Genomic DNA, 23,386 nt, shown 5'->3' with positions numbered 1-23,386 from the left:
TACCAGTAGCTATGTGTTTGATCTCACTCTCTCGTGTTCTTGATTTGGCACGATCTTGATGTATCGCGAGATTTTCTACTATAGTTGGATCTTATGATGTTTCTCCCCCTCTACTCTCTTGTAATGGATTGAGTTTCCCTTCGAAGTTATCTTATCGGATTGAGTCTTTAAGGATTTGAGAACACTTGATGTATGTCTTGCGTGGGATACCCGTGGTGACAATGGGGTATTCTATTGATTCACTTGATGTATGTTTTGGTGATCAACTTGCGGGTTCCGTGACCTTGGGAATCTATGCATAGGGGTTGGCACACGTTTTCGTCTTGACTCTCCGGTAGAAACTTTGGGGCACTCTTTGAAGTTCTTTGTGTTGGTTGAATAGATGAATCTGAGATTGTGTGATGCATATCGTATAATCATACCCACGGATACTTGAGGTGACATTGGAGTATCTAGGTGACATTAGGGTTTTGGTTGATTTGTGTCTTAAGGTGTTATTCTAGTATGAACTCTATGATAGATCGAACGGAAAGAATAGCTTCGTGTTATTTTACTACGAACTCTTGAATAGGTCGATCAGAAAGGATAACTTTGAGGTGGTTTTGTACCCTACCATAATCTCTTCGTTTGTTCTTCGCTATTAGTGACTTTAGAGTGACTCTTTGTTGCATGTTGAGGGATAGTTATATGATCCAATTATGTTATTATTGTTGAGAGAACTTGCACTCGTGAAAGTATGAACCCTAAGCCTTGTTTCAACGCATTGCAATATCGTTTGTGCTCACTTTTATCGCTTGCTACCTTGCTGTTTTTATATTTTCAGATTACAAAAACCTATATCTACCATCCATATTGCACTTGTATCACCATCTCTTCGCCGAACTAGTGCACCTATACAATTTACCATTGTATTGGGTGTGTTGGGGACACAAGAGACTCTTTGTTATTTGGTTGCAGGGTTGTTTGAGAGAGACCATCTTCATCCTACGCTCCCACGGATTGATAAACCTTAGGTCATCCACTTGAGGGAAATTTGCTACTGTCCTACAAACCTCTGCACTTGGAGGCCCAACAACGTCTACAAGAAGAAGGTTGCGTAGTAGACATCAATAATCATCATCATCAACTTTATTGCAGCGTGAACAAGAAATATACATTTCTCTAGCTCAAGAGCATTTCTTGATCTTGATCTGTTCTCTGAAAATTGATCACTTTGATACAAAATTTATCAGAGATTTAAGGTTTGAACATAAGACTCATAGAATTATAGTACTGTTATCATCAACGTTGGTTAGAAAATAACAATACCATATTTTAACTTTTAAACAAATATCTTTCTTTTGTCATAGCGGAAACTACCTGAATCTGATTTCACCCACAGGGAAAAAACATTGCTAAGAACAATTCTGCCAATTAAATTTTCCCGTTGGTTCCAATTTAATTGGAGGATAAAACTTTTACTTTGCAGCGGAAACTTTACAATATTATATTCAGAAACAATTCTGTACTCTTTTACTCTCTAAGAAATTTTAACCGGTTGGTTCAAAATTGCATTAGAGAAGCAACAATTTAATATTTTACTTTAGTTCTATTCACTTTTAAAAGAGCACTTTTATTTTTATATAAAGCGGAAAACATGAATAAAAATTCATGAAAATTTTCTTTTCTTTAGAGAAACTTTTCTTTGACCAAATAAAAATTCATGAACTTTATTATTTTCTTTGTAAAATTCATGAACATTTCTTTTTCTGAAAATTTTCTGTTTTTCATTTTCAGAAACTTCTTCAGTTTACTTTTCTATTTTCTAAACAAATTTTCGTTGCACTAAATTTGAATAGGAAAAATTATATCAAATTTTGCCCAAAAAACTGTTGGAAAAAGGAAAAAAAACTTTCAGCACAGCCTGGCCTGGGCCCAATGCTTGCTGCCGCTGGCTGTGGCCCAGCGTGCGAGACACGCAGTGGGGCTTAAACCGGCAAACAGCGTGCCGCGCCGCGCGACCCAGCCACAGCCCAGCGCGCGGCTGAGCCCAGCTCCTCTTTCGGCCCGATAGGTCCAGCGCCGAGCTAGGGTTCGGGTCGTGGCCGTCGATCTAAATCTGACGGCCGCCCTGGCTTTTTGCCCGATCAAAAACGGGTGCACAGCGCCTGCAGGCCCTTCCCCGCGCGGCTCTCCCTGTCTCTCTCGCACACGCCGGGCCACCACGCCGCTCCGGTCACCGGCGACGGCGACGAGCGCCACCGCGCCGCGCTGCGCCGTGCCTCCCTTCCTTTCCTGTGACAGAGAGAGAGGGTCGGGCTTGCGCCCTCCTCTTCTCCACTTGCGCCTCAACGGCGCCGCCATCTCTGTTGGAGTAGCGGCTGGGCATGGCTGCGCCGGCCGCCGTCGTCGACAGCAAACCACCGCGGCTGGGTACGACTGGGCACAAATGCTCTGATATCATTGTTAGATCCATGGATCGGGTAGGCTAGATCAATTCGGTAGTCCTACCTTCTCCTTGTGGCTCGAGGAGCTCCCGGTGCCGGCCATGGTGCCGGTGATGGCAGAGAATAGTGGTGGCGGTGCTTCCCGTCAGCACTGCACTAACCCTAAATCGGTAGGGGATGTAGGTGGGGTATGGCGTCGCGACGAACTTCGTGTTGCGAGCCGCGGCCCCACCTCTTTTATATAGTGCAGGTGAGCAGGTCTGTCAACCATAATGGGTTGAGCGCTCCCGATCAGGCACGGATCTAAGAGCCCGGTGGGCCGCTGGGCCCACACGGTGGAGATCATCCTAACACACCGTGCTTACACACGTGCATAAAAAATTTAGTGGTTACCTTGACAGTGAGCCTTGTGTGCGCGGCCAGGCATCGTCAGGCTACGCTGGCCTTCTGCTTTCCACGCTCGTTGTGTTTGGAGTTCTTTTTCATCACAGTGATCATGGGGTGTTTCTTTAGCTTTGCAAATTCCATGCACAAGGCGCCGTTAGGCAGTTGATCGCGTCACTCATGCAACTTGGAAAATTATCCGCTATGGCATGATACATTTTACATCACAGTGAGAATGCAGCCGTCTCTCTTTTACCTTTTCTTACATTTTCTTTGGTTCAGAGAATCAGCGAGCCTGCAGTCTTGCGAAATCCACAATTTTCGTTCTCACGGGCACAAGAGGTGCAAGGCATTCCTGGTAACAAAAACAAGCAAATACAATCAAGTATGCCTAGGTGATCCTACCTTTCATAGCCCACACATGTAGTATCACTGATTAATTGAACTAGGTTCAGAAATTAAGCAGTATTGGAGGCAGAACACAGCTACCAATAGTGTCAATAGAACACACATTCCTACTAGAAGGAAAGCATGCAGTTACAGGTGGTACATATGGACCTGTAAATTCAACCAATTTACACGTTGTTACAAAACATACAAAACCTGTAATTAATTAATTTTAACATAAGGTGTGTTTTGTTTTGTTAATTCAAGTCTTTCACTTAGTACCACATTGTTAATACACGGTTCATGTGACATAAAATTGGTATCACTAGATATTTTCCTCGAAAATAGGTAATTATCATTGTAATTTTACACAGTTTATTAACAAAGTAGGAGGGAACTTCCAGACGGGGAAAACAGAGTAGGAGGGAACTTCCAGATGGGGATGGACCGTTCGCTTGCACCTCCTTCTCCGCCAACGACGAGCACCACCCGGGTAAGGTGATTTATCTTCCAGATGGCCTCGCTCTGATGGTTAACCACAAGAACGTCATGCATGCCATCTCTCCCGCCGACCACCCTAAGTTAGTCATCGTCTCATGCTCCTATGGTTGACATCCATTGCCAGGACGCCCATGGTCGCGAAATGGGTGTCGTGTGTGTGGGTGGGGGGGGGGGGGGGTAATGCCCAGGTCATGGCCATCGTCGAGGCTTTTGACGCAGGGGCCAACGTGCTTTCGGCCTTTGTCAGTCTCTTAAAAGAGTCCCAGCGGTGGCCATGACGGACATGGCCACTGTCGAGGCTTTTGATGCAGGGGGGCAACGTGCTTTCGGCCTTTGTCAGTCTCTTAAAAGAGTCCCAGCGATGACCATGACGGACATAGCCACTATCGAGGCTTTTGACGCAAGGGTCAACTTGCTTTCGGCCTTTGTTAGTCTCTTAAAAGAGTCCCAGTGGTGGCCATGATAGACATGGCCACTGTCGAGGCTTTTGACCCAAGGGCAAACTTTCTTTCGGCCTTTGTCAATCTCTTAAAAGAATCTCAATGGTGGACATGACGGTCAAGCCCATCAATGGGACTCTTATGAGAGACTGAGCTAGCAAATCCTGAGATTGATGAAGTCATTACCGTTGCCTCGTAGTCGACGGGATGCTTCTGATCTGGATAAGGCTGTCGGTTGTTGAACTCCTCAAGTTGGCCGATGAACGGGAGCCTCCACTACCTCGCAAGGGTGATTTGTGGTTTGTTGATGCATGTGGTGTATTCGAGACCGATGTTGGCCTCCATTGTCTTCTCTTGCCTTTAGAGATATCCCTTGCCTCGATTCTCTCTCAACTGCGCCCTCTCATTGTTTTAGTTGTAGTTCCTTTGGGCTCATGGACTTGTACCACAACTTTTTGTTGGGGAAATGCCATTATGGCTTGCTTTTTTTCATCTAATAAATAGATACATCGTCCACAATAAGAGTACAAATGGAAGAGGGAGGGTTCTCCGTCCACACGCCTGGAGGTTCAACCCTAGCACTACTAGCTAGTCCATGAACCACGCGATTCGTCTCTCACGCACAATGCTCAAACATAACATGGCCAACATTATTACAAATATCAAAGCAATCATCAAGAATAGGGGCTGCTCAGACCTGAGGTCCTCACATGTTCTCGAGATGAGGATTGACTAACTTAGGGTATATCAATCGCTACCACGGAACTAGATAGTTATGAAAGTAGCTTTGACGGAAATGTCTCTAGGATCGAGGAGAAGAGTTGCTAGTTTATTGTTATCATCCAACAATGATCCAGAGAAAAACCAATTAACTCCCAAAAAGATGGGTGCCAAATCCCGCAAAGGAAAATTCGAGGAGCGAAAGTCGGGGTGTTATAAATGCATGGCTTGCACAATGACATCAATGTTCTGCATAGACTCTCCTACTTGGAACGCTTACTACCTGCCAAGCTTCACGTTGTAACTATGTTGCCAATGGACATGGATAACGTGTGCTACTACCTTGCATATGACACCTATCCTCGACGGACCACATGTGGGAAGAAAATTCAACGTCCATAAGGTAACAATAACTCCCATCTTAAAAATGCTAAGAATCCACAAGACATTATGTCAATAGCTTTTGGGGTGCTTCAATCTTGCTTCGCGATTTTTCGTGGCCCTTTTGAGTACTGGAACCCAAAGATACTATGGCCGATCATTGATAACATGTGCAACATGATCATTACGAAACTGCTCCATGGACGATACTGGTGCCCGACGTGTGCATGATATGTAAATCCAGCGTCCTGTGTTGTTTCACTCATACGCATGTACGGCCTGATTTAATCATCGTCTGTGAATCGTGCTGATTTTATCGTGTGCATAGCATAACTCGGACGAGAGAGGCTAACCAGAGGGATTTAACTTCGACTATAGTGCTGCACATGTGGAGCCGGAACATCAATCAAGCAGGATCCTCAGATTCCTCGCTGCACATCACATAATCAGGAATCAAGAAGCTCATCACCAACTCCAACATGATCTTGTTGATCACTGTGGCAAATTCATAGTTCTTGAATGTAGTGTTTTTATCATGCTTTATTTGGATTATTAATTCATTTGGACCCTATGTTGTGTTTGATGTTGAATATTTAAATGTGAAAGCAACGAACTTGAAATGCTGGTGAAATATGTGCAGTGGAAATACTCATGTCAAGCTTTGAATTAATATATTGAGCAAGTATAGTTGAAACTGGGTTTGTACATACATAAAAAAAGAGAGGAAGAAGTAGCAACGAAAGAAAAAACAGAGGGAAATAAGTTTTAGACGAGGGTCGACTTGAAAATAATTTAGACCCTCAAAATGTTTAAAGTTACACCTACAGCTGTACTAGTAAGTTTTAGAAGGAGGATGCAGAAATTAAGTTTTATGAAAGGGCTAGAAATGCTTAAGCTGGTCTCCGCGGGCGGCGAGCCGGCGACGACGACGCGGATTCTCCGGCTGGCTCCCACGGACCCTCACCGCGAAACACTTCCCCCCGCGAGACGCGACGGCGTGGCTGCTGCTACGGCTGCTCCTCCTCCTTTCCTTGCCCCAGCCAATCTCCTCGCGCTGCCTGCCGCCTTCCGCCGGTTAGCACTCTCCGCCTCTCGCCATTGCCGGGCTACAGTCGTAGAACGAAACGGAGGGGAACTCGGAATTAGTGGAAGTTCGTTCCTCCATCCAGCAAATAACACAAAATCCGTATCTTTTCCTGACCGCGTCTTGTTTTCATTCAGGAAATCAAATTCCGGCGATATCCGTCCCGATCTCTGGTCGGATCTGCTTCACCTACGAGCGAGGAGGCCTCGGTTGGCGTTCTATAAGTAGGAGTATCATACAGGAGCCTACCTGCGTGCCCTCTGTCGCTCCGTGTCTCGTATTACTGCATCTACGGGAGAGATCATCCAGCACAGGGGAGAGGGAAATTGGGGAAACTTACAGCAGAGCTCTGTTTCTTCATGGGTAGCAGCATAACCCGGTGTTTGGCCTTGTCGGGTGTGCTGACAACGTATGGACAGAGGCTTGCCGAATTCCTCGCCGTTCACCGTCTGCTACCCAGCGAACCCCAGATCCTGGAGCGGCCGACACCGCCGGAGCTGCCGGAGGACATCCTCATGTGCATATTCGCCAGCCTTGAGACCCCCGACCTCGTCCGGGCAGGCTCCGTCTGCTCATCATGGCGTTCCGCCTGCGCCAGGCTCTGCAATCTTGGGCTTTTCAGGCAGACACAGACACCATGCCTCCTATACACCTCTGAATCTGCCGGTGAGAGTGTCGCAGGCCTCTTCAGCCTCGTGGAGAACAAATCCTACACACTAGCCCTTCCAGACCCACCAATTCGCACCAGGTATGTGATCGGCTCCAGCCATGGTTGGATCATCACCGCCGATGATAGGTCCGAGCTGCACCTCCTCAACCCCATCACCGGTGACCAGATCGCCCTGCCTTCCGTCGCCACCATTGAGCAGGTGAAGCCCATCTTTGATGATGCCGGCGCTCTTCACAAGTATCAGTACTCATGGTACACCGGCACTCCACTCTTAGTCGACTACGACTTCCCTACGCCATCGGTCTTTTCGCTTGGCGAGCTGCGGGACTACCTCTTCGGGAAGGCATTTTTGTCATCTGATCCATCCACTGGAGATTATTATGTGGTACTCAAGCATAATCCAGAGTCACAGCTTTCATTTGCAAGAGCAGGGGATGATAGATGGACTTGGTTGCCACCCCATGTTGATTATGCAGATTGTGTCTTTAAGGATAGCCTGCTCTTTGCATTGGATTCACACGGAGAAGTCCGTACGTTTGATCTCAGTGCGCTTGTAGTAACACAAACGATCGTTCTGGGGAGAATGAAGTCTTGCATCGTGGAGTGCAACTATATGTACATTGCTCAAGCTCCATGCGGTGATTTGTTGGAAGTTTGGAGGTCAAGAAACTCTTTGGGTTGGGAGGATGAGGATGTTTCAGAACAGGGGCTTGAGGATGGGGAGGATGAGCACATTTCAGAACACAAGCTTGAGGATGCGACGGATGGGTCGGGGCTGGAACCTGAGGATGCCGATGTTTCGGAACCTGAGTCAGGCTCTGATTCTCATGTGATCTTCACTGACAAGTTTGACGTATTTAAAGTGGATTTTGCTGCAACAAAGCTTGAAGACATTACTAGCTCATGTGACAGTGTGATGTTTCTTGGGCATAATCAATCACTTTGTTTGAGTGCCGATGAATATCCACAGTTAAAGTCCAATCATGTCTATTTTACTGATGATGATGGCTATTATCATTTTGGAAGCATGAAGAGTGAGCGTGATATTGGAGTCCTCAACCTTGGAAACTGCACTGTTGAAAGAATTGTATCACCTCAGCTTTGGTCCAACTGGCCAGCCCCTGTGTGGTTTATACCAAATCCCCGGAAGATAAATTTGGCATCACACGATTAGCCACAAGATGCTTCATTTATACTGATATCAATCTTTGTACCTTGTTGTATGTCGTTCCAATAAATTTCTATGAAGAAATAATAATAAATAATTTCAAAGAAAAAATCATGGAACTAGTGGAGAAAGGAGAGGTGTGTTTATGTGGTGCGCTAACGGCATCATCATCATTTACATTGCATATAGGTGATCTTGGTATTGTGACTGTTTTCTGAAAAGTTTCAGATTTGTTGGCCAAACTGAACTAGATATGGCGCCACTACAGAACTAGCTAAGCTTGGGATAGCTCCATTGCCTCAGTTTATTTGCTGTTATTTTTTTTACCCTTATGCATGCTTCTAACATTCTGGATGAATAATTATTATCCAGTAACAGTATTCTTTGAAGTAAAACCAGTGTAAATCAGTGGTTTCCAGATTGCTTATGTTCATAAGGGATTTGCATGTCCATGACCTGCATATGCAACATTTGGGAGCATTGTGCTACATCCGAGTTTTTCTTCTCTAAGGTGTTCTCTCAGAAAAATGATGAAGTACCAAAGAAAATATTGCACTTGAAATCAGCGAGAGCATGTAGACTACCACATCAATGCTTGATTTGTGATGCAAATTTGGAGGTCATCGACCAGCACGCACTCAATCACCATGGAAGCCTGAGGATGACAGGGATGGAAGGGATGGAGGTACTTCACTGAGTTTTGCTGCAAGAATGTCATATTTGATATAACAAGCTAGGTGACAGTGGGATTCCCAGGTTTTGATACTACAGAAATGTCATAATGGTTTTCCAGGATGGTAACTTAGTCTCATAGAACTAGTGTAAATCAAAGAGAACAGTTACCTATTTACAGTCATCAACTCATCATGTACATGTACTTTTTCAGATTGCTCGCTGGTATAAGTTGGCATCGTAAACCTAGCAAAACTAGTAGTATCTTTCAGCGAGTTCCATCTTAGAATTTACACCACAGATCTCAGAATTTGAGTTAAATGTTCTTTGTAAAATATGATGCTACAAGTTGAACATTGGGACAAATCAGTACACACTAATATTTGAATTAAAATGAAAACCTTAAGTGAAATTCAACTGATGGGAATTTTGGCAAATCTTAGATGAGCTTGAACTGTAACATCATGCAGACAAAACGTCTGTCCAGAACAAGTCAAATTAGCCACTCGAAGCTTGAACAATGTCCAGCTAAAAATTGCACTAAAACTTTTCACGCAGGAGGTTAAAACTCACATGCTGACAAATCAGCAAAGGTTTATGTCCATGTAGCAAACTCACGTTTTCGACATGAACAAACTGAACTTCACAACCCTGTTTATATACACATTATGAGCAGTAAACCACTAAAAACAATTCCTCATATTCTCGAGGGGGCTCGGACGTACGGTACTTGTCGGAAGTCCGACGTTTCGGCTCTGATCAGGTTGTGTCGGACGTCCGGTCGGGGTCTTTCAGAACACATGGCTCCACCTTTGTTTTCTTGGATTGCATCACACTAAGCTCCATCATGTCTTCGGAGCTTCTTCCACCATCCTGAATTCAAACACAATGTAATTTTGTAATGGCCCACAATGTTATTCTAGTTATTCTACAAATGTTTTTTTCTTACCGGTTTTTAGATCGTGACAATACTTCTTATGTTTGCCAATATCTCCCCTGTACTTGGCTCTGACCATGCAGCCAGTCTTCTCGCACTTGATACCAGGGGTATTATGAAGACTTCTGCAGTGGTCTTCGACCTGAAAGTTGTGAGCAATCAGTTGCATCGATAGTTAAACTAAGATAGTGCCGCTGATATCAAATGTTAGCAAAAAGAGAACAAAAATAAAGACATACAGATGATTTGCGTATCTGCTTCATCTTGCCCTTCTCAAGGAAACAGATGAGACATACTATTGAATGTTTGGGGGTTTCCGCCACATGGTTCAGGTAGAGGGCGTATGTCTTCTTATCCGGATCATCATCATCATTCTCCTCCTCTTCCTCCTCCTCCTCCTCCTCCATCACCACCATCACCACCTCCTCTTCCTCCTCCTCCTCCACCTCCTCCTCCTCCTGCCAAAATCATACTTAGTGTTGCTGCAGTCTATGTATGCTGGTGACAATAGCTTTCAACGTACGTAGTTGCGTTCACTTTGGATATCGAATATTGCAGTCTATCATGCACTACAATTGAGCTTCTACTGATTGTACACAACAAGTTCATTTTGTACAAAAGAATTTAATATCAACTGAATTTGAGCTAAGGTCAACTGAATCTACTAAGAGGGGGTAGGACATCAGAGGTGCAGCCGTCGAGGACAGCAGCGATTTGGACCTTCAGTTCAGGCTAAAACAAAGGCCAAATGCCAAGCACTCCAAAGAGACAGGAAGAAGACACATATATGACAAACATCAGCAGGAGAAAATGTTCAAACATGGCTAAAACCTAGTGATCAACCTAAAAATAGAACTACTGAATATAGTAAACCTGCATGGGAGAAGGGCACGAGATGGAATTCAGTTATTCTAACAATCAATCTCACTGTTCCAATGTAGTTGCAGCCTAAATATTGCAGTCTATGTATGCTGGTGACACAATTATTGCGCTCACTTTGGATATCGTATATTGCGGTCTAAATGTTGCAGTCTATCCTACACTACAATTGAGCTTCTTCTGATTGTACACAGCAAGTTCATTTTGGACATCAAATGCTGCTCCCATATACTAGACAGAAGAATTTAGTATCAACTGAATTTGAGCAAAGGTCAACTGAATTTGATATCAAGCTTCATTCCAATCAGCCAACATCACTAGACAAAAAGAATTTACCAACAGAAAAAGCTAGATTGAGTGTCAATTCTCCTTAACATAGCAGACGAAACTCCCAACTTTCAGCAGATTCAGTGTCAATTACATTTTCCTACGCTGGATTACTGACAGCAAAGATTCATACCTCAAGAGAGATGATCGTGCCGTCGCAGCTATCCGGCGGTGAAGGCGAGGTCGGGGCCGTGTGTTGGGGCGCAGTCACACCATGGCCACTCGCCTCGGGTCCCTCCTGCGGATGGCACGGCGGGGAAGCGTTGAGGACAGCGACGGCGAGCACGTCGATGTGCGGGGAGGGGGCCGCGCCGTGCTCACTCGCCTCCGGAACTCCCTCCTGCAGCGGGGACGGCGAGGCCGTGGATACCGAGGACTCCACGCCGGCGAGCGATGCGGCGAGGTTGTCCCCGAGTACAGGGGGAGGCGCTGGGGAGGAGGCGTTGAAGACGGCGGTCACGAGCACGTCGCTGCGCGTGGAGGCGGCTGTGCCGTGATCACTGCCCCCCGGTGCTCCCTTCTGCAGCAGGGGCAGCGATGGCGTGGATGCCGAGGATTCCACGCCGGCGAGCGATGCGGCGAGGTTGGCCTCGAGAGCAGGGAGATGCGCTGGCGACGACCCGTTGAGAAGGGCGGCGGCGAGCACGTCGTTGTGCGGGGAGGCGGCCGCGTCGTCTCCACTCGCCTCCGGTGCTTCCTCCTGCACCGGGGACGGCGAGGCCACCCACCACCACCGCCGCCGCCACCGCCGAACAAGCCCGAACCGGAGCCACCGCCGCGGCGACGAGGCCAGCCACCACCACCACCGAGCTGGCGCGCCCTGGTGCTCCCCTGGCTCCTCCGCACGCCTCATGGCGTTCTTGAGTCGGTTCTTGCGTTCTTGGCCAAGGCTGGCAGCCAAGAACCCTTCTTGCTTTCGAGCGCGAAAGGACGGCTTCTCGGCGGTCGACGGTGAGGGGCGCAGCGCGGAAGCTTCTTGTCTTCGTGCGCCAATGCGCGTTGAACTAGCGAAGGAGGTCGCCGGCGAAGCAGGGCCTCAGGCCTCGGCGGCGAAGCAGGGCTCGGACTGGAGAGGGGTGGGAGAAGGGAGGCGAGAGGGCAGGGATTTCTTATTTTATTTTTTGTGATGACATGGAGGCGAGGGGGCTTGGGTTCGTTCAACTCGTCCCGCTTCCTATTCTGTCACGTGGGACCAGGATAGGCTAACAGTGCATCATCCGCCCAAATTCCATGTTGATTACCAATTGAGATATAATTTCAAAGCCAGATTTTAAGGCATCTCTAAACATAAAAATCCCAAATAGATCTTCATTTGTCCACGAACATGTCCGTAAACCTTAAATTTGGTTCCCCATTTGTCCACGGACACGTTTGAATAGTCTGGATGTGTCTACACCCTTCTCCATTATTTTACAACGAAAGGACTTTATTCATGAGAGAATCGATGGACCGTTTACAATGGATGATGAAATAATGTCAGGGATAGAGTCATCACAAAACCCCGAGGATCTAGAATTAAAGGCAGATTTTGCTAGACTACCAGCCACTTCATTGGCCTCACGAAAGCAATGCAGAAAATCAACACGACTACCATCACTGGCAAGTTGCTTCCACTCCACGATCACGGGTACGTTAGGTCTAGAATACCCATCCTCCCCTTTGACAACATCAATAGCGAATGAGTTGTCAGACTCAATGATCAGCTTGTCACATCCAATGGTCGCAGCCAAGTACAAACCATTTCTCATCGCTAGAATCCCAACCGAGTCAACTGTAGAAACATGAGGAACAAACCACGACATTGCAGCGATAAAGTTCCCATGATCATCACGAGCTACAAGCCTAGTAGCCTCTGAAAGTGTTTCCGTTGAAAAGGAGAAATCAACATTTATTTTTCTGAACCCCTTAACGGGCTTCTTCCATATGTGATCCCACTTCCGCTTCCGGATTTTCAGCTTAGATGCTCTAATGAAGTTTGTGGCCAGAACCTTAATAGATATTGTCGATCTTTCAAGCAATTGAACCGCTTCACCTTTCATCCATTGCTTTTGCTGCCACCATAAGAACCACACGACAACTAGTGCAAGTTCCACTTAAGAAATGTCCCTCGAAACCAATTCAAGCTTACATAAGATTCTAGGGTGATTGTTCCTCACTCATCTTTCACAATAGCTTTGCACACTTCCTCATAGAGACCTAGTGCCTTTCAAACATCCTTTGCTCTAGCACAGTCGAACAAACAATGTTTAATATCCTCCGGTCCAGGGACACATATCAGGCATTGAACATGGGTTCTAATGTGTTGACCCACAAGAACACCATAGCATGGCAGAACCCCATGCAGGACCTTCCTGGAAAATATTTTAATCTTCCCTAATAGTCGTAGTCTCCAAATTTCCTTCCAAATAGGATTTTCATCTACACTCCCTTATCCATCTGTTGTGCACATTCTTTGCCTGTGGTGGTGTTCCCATTCTTTGTGATAAGCAGAACAGACAGAGAAGGCACCCGAGCGGGTATACTTCCAGGCTATGAAATCCTCAATAACTTGCACATTCAAAGGAATTTGGAGAATGTGTTGAGCATCAACTGGTGAAAAGAGATCCCGGATTAGCATTTAGTCCCACAATCCAGGATTAGTAAGCTCTTCTACTTTGGATAGCATAATCGCCCCCTTGGGATTAGCCTTCCAAATATTAATATCTGAGCCGGTGTCCACTCTCTAGGTACATACCTTGTTAAAGATCTAGATGCCGAGACAATGCTTTGCCATGGAAGAAAGCCCCTCTTTTGGCCCAACCTTTAAAATGTTACCATCTGGATAATATTTGGTGCTCAACACATGTGCACACAAAAAATCTGGGTTTTGGACTAGTTGCTAACACTATTTTGCTAATATAGCACATTTGAAACTATGAAGGTCCCTAAACCACATGCCCCTTTCTTCTTTGGATTGTTAAGTTGTGATCCAAATTACTCCTATAAAGGATGCTTGAGTACCCGCCTCCTTGTGTGCCTCCCGGGCTGAGAGAGCCCCCAAGTCGTCTGTTGTCGTTTGTCTGCTATCAGCATGTACGCCCTATGATGGGCTGGTCTGGTCGAGGCAGCCAGGTAGTCGCTGGGTCACTCCTCCCTGGGCCTCTCGGCACGGACCGGGGCGACCCGCCTGGGCGGTCCATGACGGGTGGACCGCAGGGTGTGCCAGGTGCCGCCATCATTGAGGAGGAGGTGTAATGACCCGTAATTTAGATAGAGCGGAGACCTTCCCGATTGAGCATTGCATTCATCATCCAATATTCAGGGTAAATTTAAAACTTTCATTTGAATTTGGGATTTCTATTTTCATGCCCGTGGTTACTTAGTTGTGCTCAGTTTTTCCCAAGCCAACTAACTTTGCTCACTTTTCCCCTCCCCCTCCATCACCTACTCACAAAAGGTCAAACGGAGCACTGTCGTCCAGTCAAAGCCTTTGACCGTTACCTCCTAACTGGTGGGGCTGCATGATATCCTGACAGGTGGGGCAACTTACCTCCCGCATGACATTTTTTAACGTGTAATGGAAGGAGAGCGACACAGTTGGTAATAAAAAAAGTTCTTGTGTGAAGTTTTAAGGCGGAAATAACAAGGCCCGATCTGGCGATAAAACGGTCGTCACCGTAATGAGCTTATGTTAGGGCAGGTGGGTCCAACTTAATTTGGCAGTCCATCAAGTGAAACGTGCCCTCGCGCCCGACTAAACCCTCCTTGCTCCCCACTTCGTTCTCGGTGGCGGGCGGCAGAGCTATCGTTCTCAGCTGCGGCGGATGAGGTGAGTGAATTCGGAACCCTACTCCGTGTAGATTTAGATCAGATCGTGGCGCCTCTGTTTTCAATTGATTTGAAATCTATATTGTGGGGGCGAGGGTGGGTTGAACGATATGGAGATGGCATTGACAAACAGGGGGGATGGTGTTGCAAGGGTTGCTTCAGTTGATTGGAAATCAATAGAATTACTGAATTAGATGACCCTACGGATTTGTTCACTGCACCAATGGCCGACACTGAGATGGCAATTTTTTGGCATTCCAATAGATGATAGAGATAAGGAGGAGAGGGGTGAATCTAGTTTGCCTGTTGATGCTAACAGAGATTCATCTAAAGATGTGGATGGACAGTTAATGGAAAGATGCTACAGATGGTGTTGATGATGCACATGATGATGAGCTGGTAAATGTCTATGACATAGAAATCCTTGCTATTGAAGTGGGAAAGTTGTGCCAAAGCATGGATGAGTTTAGGATGTGTTGCAAGACTTATGCAGTCAAACATGAGTTTGATGCTAAGACTAACGCTGCGGGGAAAGGGCTTTGATACGTCTTCAATGTCTCTATAATTTTTTATTGTTCCATGTTATTATAGTATCAATCTTGGATGTTTTATATGCAACTATATGCAATTATATATCATTTTTTAGGACTAACCTATTAACCTAGTGCCCAGTGCCAGTTGTTTTTTTTTGCTTGTTTTTGGCTTTTCAAGAAATCGATATCAAACAAAGTCCAAACGGAGAAAAAACTTTGGATTATTTTTTCTGGACCAGAAGAGACCCTAGAAGGTTCGGGAGAAGACCTGGCGAGCCACGAGGGAGCGACAATCTCGGGAGGCATGCCCCAGGGGGGAGCCCCTAGGCTTGTGGGCCCCTCGTGGTACCTCTTGACCTAATTCTGCTTCTATAAATTCTCAAATATTCCCCTGACATCAGAGAGCCATCTGAAATACTTTTTCCGCCGCCGCAAGTTTCTGTTCTCGAGAGATCTCATCTAGAGGCCTTCCCGGGCACTCTGCCGGAGGTGGAATCGACCACGGAGGGGCTCTACATCAACCTTGTTGCCTTCCAATGACGTGTGAGTAGTTTACCACAGACCTACGTGTTGGGGAACACAGTAATTTCAAAAAAAAATCCTACGCACACGCAAGATCTATCATGGTGATGCATAGCAACGAGAGGGGAGAGTGTAGTCCAGGTACCCTCGTAGACCGTAAGCGGAAGCGTTATGATAACGCGGTTGATGTAGTCGTACGTCTTCACGATTCGACCGATCCTAGTACCGAAAGTACGGCACCTCCGCGATCTGCACACGTTCGGCTCGGTGACGTCCCACGAACTCTCGATCTAGCTGAGTGTCGAGGGAGAGCTTCGCCAGCACGACGGCGTGATGACGGTGATGATGAAGTTACCGATGCAGGACTTCGCCTAAGCACTACAACGATATGACCGAGGTGGAATCTGTGGAGGGGGGCACCGCACACGGCTAAGACAACTGTCAACTTGTGTGTCTCTGGGGTGCCCCCCTCCCCCGTATATAAAGGAGTGGAGGAGGGGGAGGGCCGGCCCTCTATGGCGCGCCCAAGGGGAGTCCTACTCCCACCGGGAGTAGGATTCCCCCCTTCCCTAATTGGATTAGGAGAGGAAGGAAGGGGGAAGGAAGGGGGGCACCCAATTCGGATTGGGATTGGGGGGGCGCCCCCTCCTAGGCTCTCTTCTCCTCTCTCCCACTATGGCCCAATAAGGCCCATATACTTCCCGGGGGGTTCCGGTAACCTCCCGGTACTCCGGTAAATGCCCGAACTCACCCAGAACCATTCCGATGTCCAAACATAGTCATCCAATATGTCGATCTTTATGTCCCGACCATTTCGAGACTCCTCGTCATGTCCGTGATCATATCCGGGACTCCGAACAACCTTCGGTACATCAAAACACATAAACTCATAATACCGATCGTCACCGAACGTTAAGCGTGCGGACCCTACGGGTTCGAGAACTATGTAGACATGACCGAGACTCATCTCCGGTCAATAACCAATAGCGGAACCTGGATGCTCATATTGGTTCCTACATATTCTTCGAAGATCTTTATCGGTCAAACCGCACCAACATACGTAGTTCCCTTTGTCATCGGTATGTTACTTGCCCGAGATTCGATCGTTGGTATCTCAATACCTAGTTCAATCTCGTTACCAGCAAGTCTCTTTACTCGTTCCGTAATGCATCATCCTGCAACTAACTCATCAGTCACAATGCTTGCAAGGCATATAGTGATGTGCATTACGGAGAGGGCCCAGAGATACCTCTCCGATACTCGGAGTGACAAATCCTAATCTCGATCTATGCCAACTCAACAAACACCATCAGAGACACCTGTAGAGCATCTTTATAATCACCCAGTTACGTTGTGACATTTTATAGCACACTAAGTGTTCCTCTGGTATTCGGGAGTTGCATAATCTCATAGTCATAGCAACATGTATAAGTTATGAAGAAAGCAATAGGAACAAACTAAACGATCATCGTGCTAAGCTAACGGATGGGTCAAGTCATTCACATCATTCTCTAATGATGTGATCCCGTTTATTAAATGACAACTCTTTGTCCATGGCTAGGAAACTTAACCATCTTTGATTAATGAGCTAGTCAAGTAGAGGCATACTAGTGACACTCTGTTTGTCTATGTATTCACACATGTACTAAGTTTCTCGTTAATACAATTCTAGCATGAATAATAAACATTTATCATGATATATAAGGAAATATAAATAACAACTTTATTATTGCCTCTAGGGCATATTCCTTCAGTCTCCCACTTGCACTAGAGTCAATAATCTAGATTACATTGTAATGATTCTAACACCCATGGAGTCTCGGTGCTGATCATGTTTTTGCTCGTGAGAGAGGCTTAGTCAACGGGTCTGCAACATTCAGATCCGTATATATCTTGCAAATCTCTATGTCTCCCTCCTTGACTTGATCGCGGATGGAATTGAAGCGTCTCTCGATGTGCTTGGTTCTCTTGTGAAATCTGGATTCCTTTGCCAAGGCAATTGCGCCAGTATTGTCACAAAAGATTTTCATTGGACCCGATGCACTAGGTATGCCACCTAGATCATATATGAACTCCTTCATCTAGACTCCTTCATTCGCTGCTTCCGAAGCAGCTATGTACTCCGCTTCACACGTAGATCCCGCCACGACGCTCTGCTTGGAACTGCACCAACTGACAGCTCCACCATTCAATAAAAATATGTATCCAATTTGTGACTTAGAGTCATCCGAATCAGTGTCAAAACTTGCATCGACGTAACCATTTACGACTAGCTCTTTGTCACCTCCATAAATGAGAAACATATCCTTAGTCCTTTTCAGGTGTTTCAGGATGTTCTTGACCGCTGTCCAGTGATCCACTCCTGGATTACTTTGGTACCTCCCTGCTAGGCTAATAGCAAGACACACATCAGGTCTGGTACACAGCATTGCATACATGATAGAGCCTATGGCTGAAGCATAGGGAACATCTTTCATTTTCTCTCTATCTTCTGCAGTGGTCGGGCATTGAGTCTGACTCAACTTCACACCTTGTAACACAGGCAAGAACCCTTTCTTTGATTGATCCATTTTGAACTTCTTCGAAACTTTGTCAAGGTATGTGCTTTGTGAAAGTCCTATCAAGCGTCTTGATCTATCTCTATAGATCTTGATGCCTAATATGCAAGCAGCTTCATCGAGGTCTTTCTTTAAAAACTCTTATTCAAGTATCCTTTTATGCTATCCAGAAATTCTATATCATTTCCAATTAGCAATATGTCATCCACATATAATATCAGAAATGATACAGAGCTCCCACTCACTTTCTTGTAAATACAGGCTTCTCCAAAAGTCTGTATAAATCCATATGCTTTGATCACACTATCAAATCGTATATTCCAACTCCGAGAGGCTTGCACCAGTCCATAAATGGATCGCTCGAGCTTGCGCACTTTGTTAGCACCTTTTGGATCGACAAAACCTTCTGGTTGCATCATATACAACTCTTCCTTAAGATATCCATTAAGGAATGCAGTTTTGACATCCATTTGCCAAATTTCATAATTATAAAATGCGGCAATTGCTAACATGATTCGGACGGACTTAAGCATCGCTACGGGTGAGAAGGTCTCATCGTAGTCAACTCCTTGAACTTGTCGAAAACCTTTCGCAACAAGTCGAGCTTTTTAGACAGTAACATTACCGTCAGCGTCAGTCTTCTTCTTGAAGATCCATTTATTCTCTATGGCTTGCCGATCATCGGGCAAGTCAACCAAAGTCCATACTTTGTTATCATACATGGATCCCATCTCAGATTTCATGGCCTCAAGCCATTTTGCGGAATCTGGGCTCATCATCGCTTCCTCATAGTTCGTAGGTTCATCATGGTCAAGTAACATGACTTCCAGAACAGGATTACCGTACCACTCTGGTGCGGATCTTACTCTAGTTGACCTACAAGGTTCGTTAGTAACTTGATCAGAAGTTTCATGATCATCATCATTAGCTTCCTCACTTATTGGTGTAGGAATCACTGGAACTGATTTCTGTGATGAACTACTTTCCAATAAGGGAGCAGGTACTGTTACCTCATCAAGTTCTACTTTCCTCCCACTCACTTCTTTCGAGAGAAACTCCTTCTCTAGAAAGGATCCATTCTTAGCAACAAATATCTTGCCTTCGGATATGTGATAGAAGGTGTACCCAACAGTCTCCTTTGGGTATCCTATGAAGACACATTTCTCCGATTTGGGTTTGAGCTTATCAAGTTGAAGTTTTTTCACATAAGCATCGCAGCCCCAAACTTTAAGAAACGACAACTTGGGTTTCTTGCCAAACCACAGTTCATAAGGTGTCATCTCAACGGATTTAGATGGTGCCCTATTTAACGTGAATGCAGCCGTCTCTAAAGCATAACCCAAAACGATAGCGGTAAATCAGTGAGAGACATCATAGATCGTACCATATCTAGTAAAGTATGATTACGACGTTCGGACACACCATTACGCTGTGGTGTTCTAGGTGGCGTGAGTTGCGAAACTATTCCGCATTGTTTCAAATGAAGACCAAACTCGTAACTCAAATATTCTCCTCCATGATCAGATTGTAGAAACTTTATTTTGTTGTTACGATGATTTTCCACTTCACTCTGAAATTCTTTGAACTTTTCAAATGTTTCAGACTTATGTTTCATCAAGTAGATACACCCATATTTGCTCAAATCATCTGTGAAGGTAAGAAAATAACGATACCCGCCGCGAGCATCAACACTCATCGGACCACATACATCAGTATGTATTATTTCCAACAAGTCTGTTGCTCGCTCCATTGTCCCGGAGAACGGAGTCTTAGTCATCTTGCCCATGAGGCATGGTTCGCAAGCATCAAGTGATTCATAATCAAGTGATTCCAAAGCCCATCAGCATGGAGTTTCTTCATGCGCTCTACACCAATATGACCTAGACGGCAGTGCCACAAATAAGTTGCACTATCATTATTAAACTTATATCTTTTGGCTTCAAAACTATGAACATGTGTATCACTACTATCAAGATTTAGTAAAAATAGACCACTCATCAAGGGTGCATGACCATAAAAGATATTACTCATATAAATAGAACAACCATTATTCTCTGATTTAAATGAATAACCGTCTCGCATCAAACAAGATCCAGAAATAATGTTCATGCTCAACGCTGGCACCAAATAACAATTATTTAGGTCTAATACTAATCCCGAAGGTAGATGTAGAGGTAGCGTGCCGACGACGATCACATCGACTTTGGAACCATTTCCCACGCGCATCGTCACCTCGTCCTTAGCCAATCTTCGCTTAATCCGTAGCCCCTGTTTCGAGTTGCAAATATTAGCAACAGAACCAGTATTAAATACCCAGGCGCTACTGCGAGCATTAGTAAGGTACACATCAATAACATGTATATCAAATATACCTTTCACTTTGCCATCCTTCTTGTCCGCCAAATACTTGGGGCAGTTCCGCTTCCAGTGACCAGTCCCTTTGCAGTAGAAGCACTCAGTCTCACGCGGTCCAGACTTGGGCTTCTTCACTTGAGCAGCAACTTGCTTGCTGTTCTTCTTGAAGTTCCCCTTCTTTCCTTTACCCTTTTTCTTGAAACTGGTGGTCTTTTTGACCATCAACACTTGATGCTCCTTCTTGATTTCTACCTCCGCAGCCTTTAGCATTGCGAAGAGCTCGGGAATTGTCTTGTCCATCCCTTGCATATTATAGTTCATCACGAAGCTCTTGTAACTTGGTGGCAGTGACTGAAGAACTCTGTCAATGACACTATCATCAGGAAGATTAACTCCCAGTTGAGTCAAGTGGTTGTGGTACCCAGACATTCTGAGTATATGTTCACTGACACAACTATTCTCCTCCATTTTGCAGCTGTAGAACTTATTGGAGACTTCATATCTCTCAATCCGGGCATTTGCTTGAAATATTAACTTCAACTCCTGGAACATCTCATATGCTCCATGACGTTCAAAACGCCGTTGAAGTCCCGGTTCTAAGTCGTAAAGCATGGCACACTGAACTATCGAGTAGTCATCAGCTTTGCTCTGCCAGACGTTCATAACATCTGGCGTTGCTCCTGCAGCGGGTGTGTCACCTAGCGGTGCTTCTAGGATGTAATTCTTCTGTGCAGCAATGAGGATAATCCTGAAGTTACGGACCCAGTCCGTGTAATTGCTACCATCATCTTTCAACTTAGCTTTCTCTAGGAACGCATTAAAATTCAACGAAACAACAGCACGGGCCATCTATCTACAACAACATAGACATGCAAAAATACTATCAGGTACGAAGTTCATGATAAATTAAAGTTCAATTAATCATATTACTTAAGAACTCCCACTTAGATAGACATCCCTCTAATCATCTAAGTGATCACGTGATCCATATCAACTAAACCATGTCCGATCATCACGTGAGATGGAGTAGCTTTCAATGGTGAACATCACTATGTTGATCATATCTACTATATGATTCACGCTCGACCTATCGGTCTCAGTGTTCCGAGGCCATATCTGCATATGCTAGGCTCGTCAAGTTTAACCCGAGTATTCTGCATGTGCAAAACTGGCTAGCACCCGTTGTATGTGAACGTAGAGCTTATCACACCCGATCTTCACGTGGTGTCTCGGCACGACGAACTGTAGCAACAGTGCATACTCAGGGAGAACACTTATATCTTGAAATTTAGTGAGAGATCATCTTATAATGCTACCACCGAACTAAGCAAAATAAGATGCATAAAGGATAAACATCACATGCAATCAATATAAGTGATATGATATGGCCATCATCGTCTTGTGCCTTTGATCTCGATCTCCATAGCACCGTCATGATCACCATCGTCACCGGCTTGACACCTTGATCTCCATCGAAGCATCGTTGTCATCTCGCCAACTATTGCTTCTACGACTATCGCTACCGCTTAGTGATAAAGTAAAGCAGTTACATGGCGATTGCATTTCATACAATAAAACGACAACCATATGGCTCCTGCCGGTTGCCGATAACTCTGTTACAAAACATGATCATCTCATACAATAAAATTTAGCATCATGTCTTGACCATATCACATCACAACATGCCCTGCAAAAACAAGTTAGACGTCCTCTACTTTGTTGTTGCAAGTTTTACGTGGCTACTACGGGCTGAGCAAGAACCGTTCTTACCTACGCACCAAAAACCACAACGATTTTTCGTCAAGTGTGCTGTTTTAACCTTCAACAAGGACCGGGCATCACACTCGATTCAACTAAAGTTGGACAAACTGACACCCACTAGCCACCTGTGTGCGAAGCACGTCGGTAGAACCAGTCTCGCATAAGCGTACACGTAATGTCTGTCTGAGCCGCTTCATCCAACAATACCGCCGAATCAAAGTATGACATGCTGGTAAGCAGTATGACTATTATCGCCCACAACTCTTTGTGTTCTACTTGTGCATATAACATCTACGCATAGACCTGGCTCGGATGCCACTGTTGGGGAACGCAAAAATTTAAAAAAAAATCCTACGCACACGCAAGATCTATCATGGTGATGCATAGCAACGAGAGGGGAGAGTGTAGTCCACGTACCCCCGTAGACCGTAAGCGGAAGGGTTATGACAACACGGTTGATGTAGTCGTACGTCTTCACGATCCGACCGATCCTAGTACCGAAAGTACGGCACCTCCGTGATCTGCACATGTTCCACTCGGTGACGTCCCACGAACTCTCGATCCAGCTGAGTGTTGAGGGAGAGCTTTGTCAGCACAACAACGTGATGACAGTGATGATGAAGTTACCGACGCAGGGCTTCGCCTAAGCACTACAACGATATGACCGAGGAGGAATCTGTGGAGGGGCCCACCGCACACGGCTAAGACAACTATCAACTTGTGTGTCTCTCGGGTGCCCCCCTCCCTCGTATATAAAGGAGTGGAGGAGGGGGAGGGCCGACCCTTTATGGCGCGCCCAAGGGGAGTCCTACTCCCGCCGGAAGTAGGATTCCCCCCTTCCCTAGTTGGATTAGGAGAGGAAGGAAGGGGGAGA

The 23,386-nt window shown here is 45.6% G+C and overlaps 1 protein-coding gene and 1 long non-coding RNA gene across 2 annotated transcripts; one reads left to right on the top strand and one right to left on the bottom strand.

Moving 5' to 3' along the window:
- The first annotated feature begins 6,083 nt into the window (after positions 1–6,083).
- On the top strand, positions 6,084–8,258 carry LOC109770751 (F-box protein SKIP23). The gene is made up of 2 exons (XM_020329462.4): positions 6,084–6,313; positions 6,461–8,258. Exon 2 carries the CDS (start codon positions 6,683–6,685, stop codon positions 8,165–8,167), a length of 1,485 nt encoding a protein of 494 aa, XP_020185051.1. The 5' UTR covers positions 6,084–6,313; positions 6,461–6,682; the 3' UTR covers positions 8,168–8,258.
- A 1,096-nt stretch (positions 8,259–9,354) lies between these two features.
- LOC120969295 (uncharacterized) lies at positions 9,355–9,912 on the bottom strand. Its single transcript, XR_005763343.3, has 2 exons — positions 9,783–9,912; positions 9,355–9,706 (listed from the first exon to the last, which is right to left on the bottom strand). It is a non-coding gene; the product is annotated as an uncharacterized lncRNA (long non-coding RNA).
- Positions 9,913–23,386: the final 13,474 nt, after the last annotated feature.

The sequence above is a fragment of the Aegilops tauschii genome, chromosome 7 (assembly GCF_002575655.3).
Source record: "Aegilops tauschii subsp. strangulata cultivar AL8/78 chromosome 7, Aet v6.0, whole genome shotgun sequence".
NCBI lineage: Eukaryota > Viridiplantae > Streptophyta > Magnoliopsida > Poales > Poaceae > Aegilops > Aegilops tauschii.
Note: the sequence above shows the minus strand (reverse complement) of the source record. Positions and strands in the feature narration are given on the sequence as shown.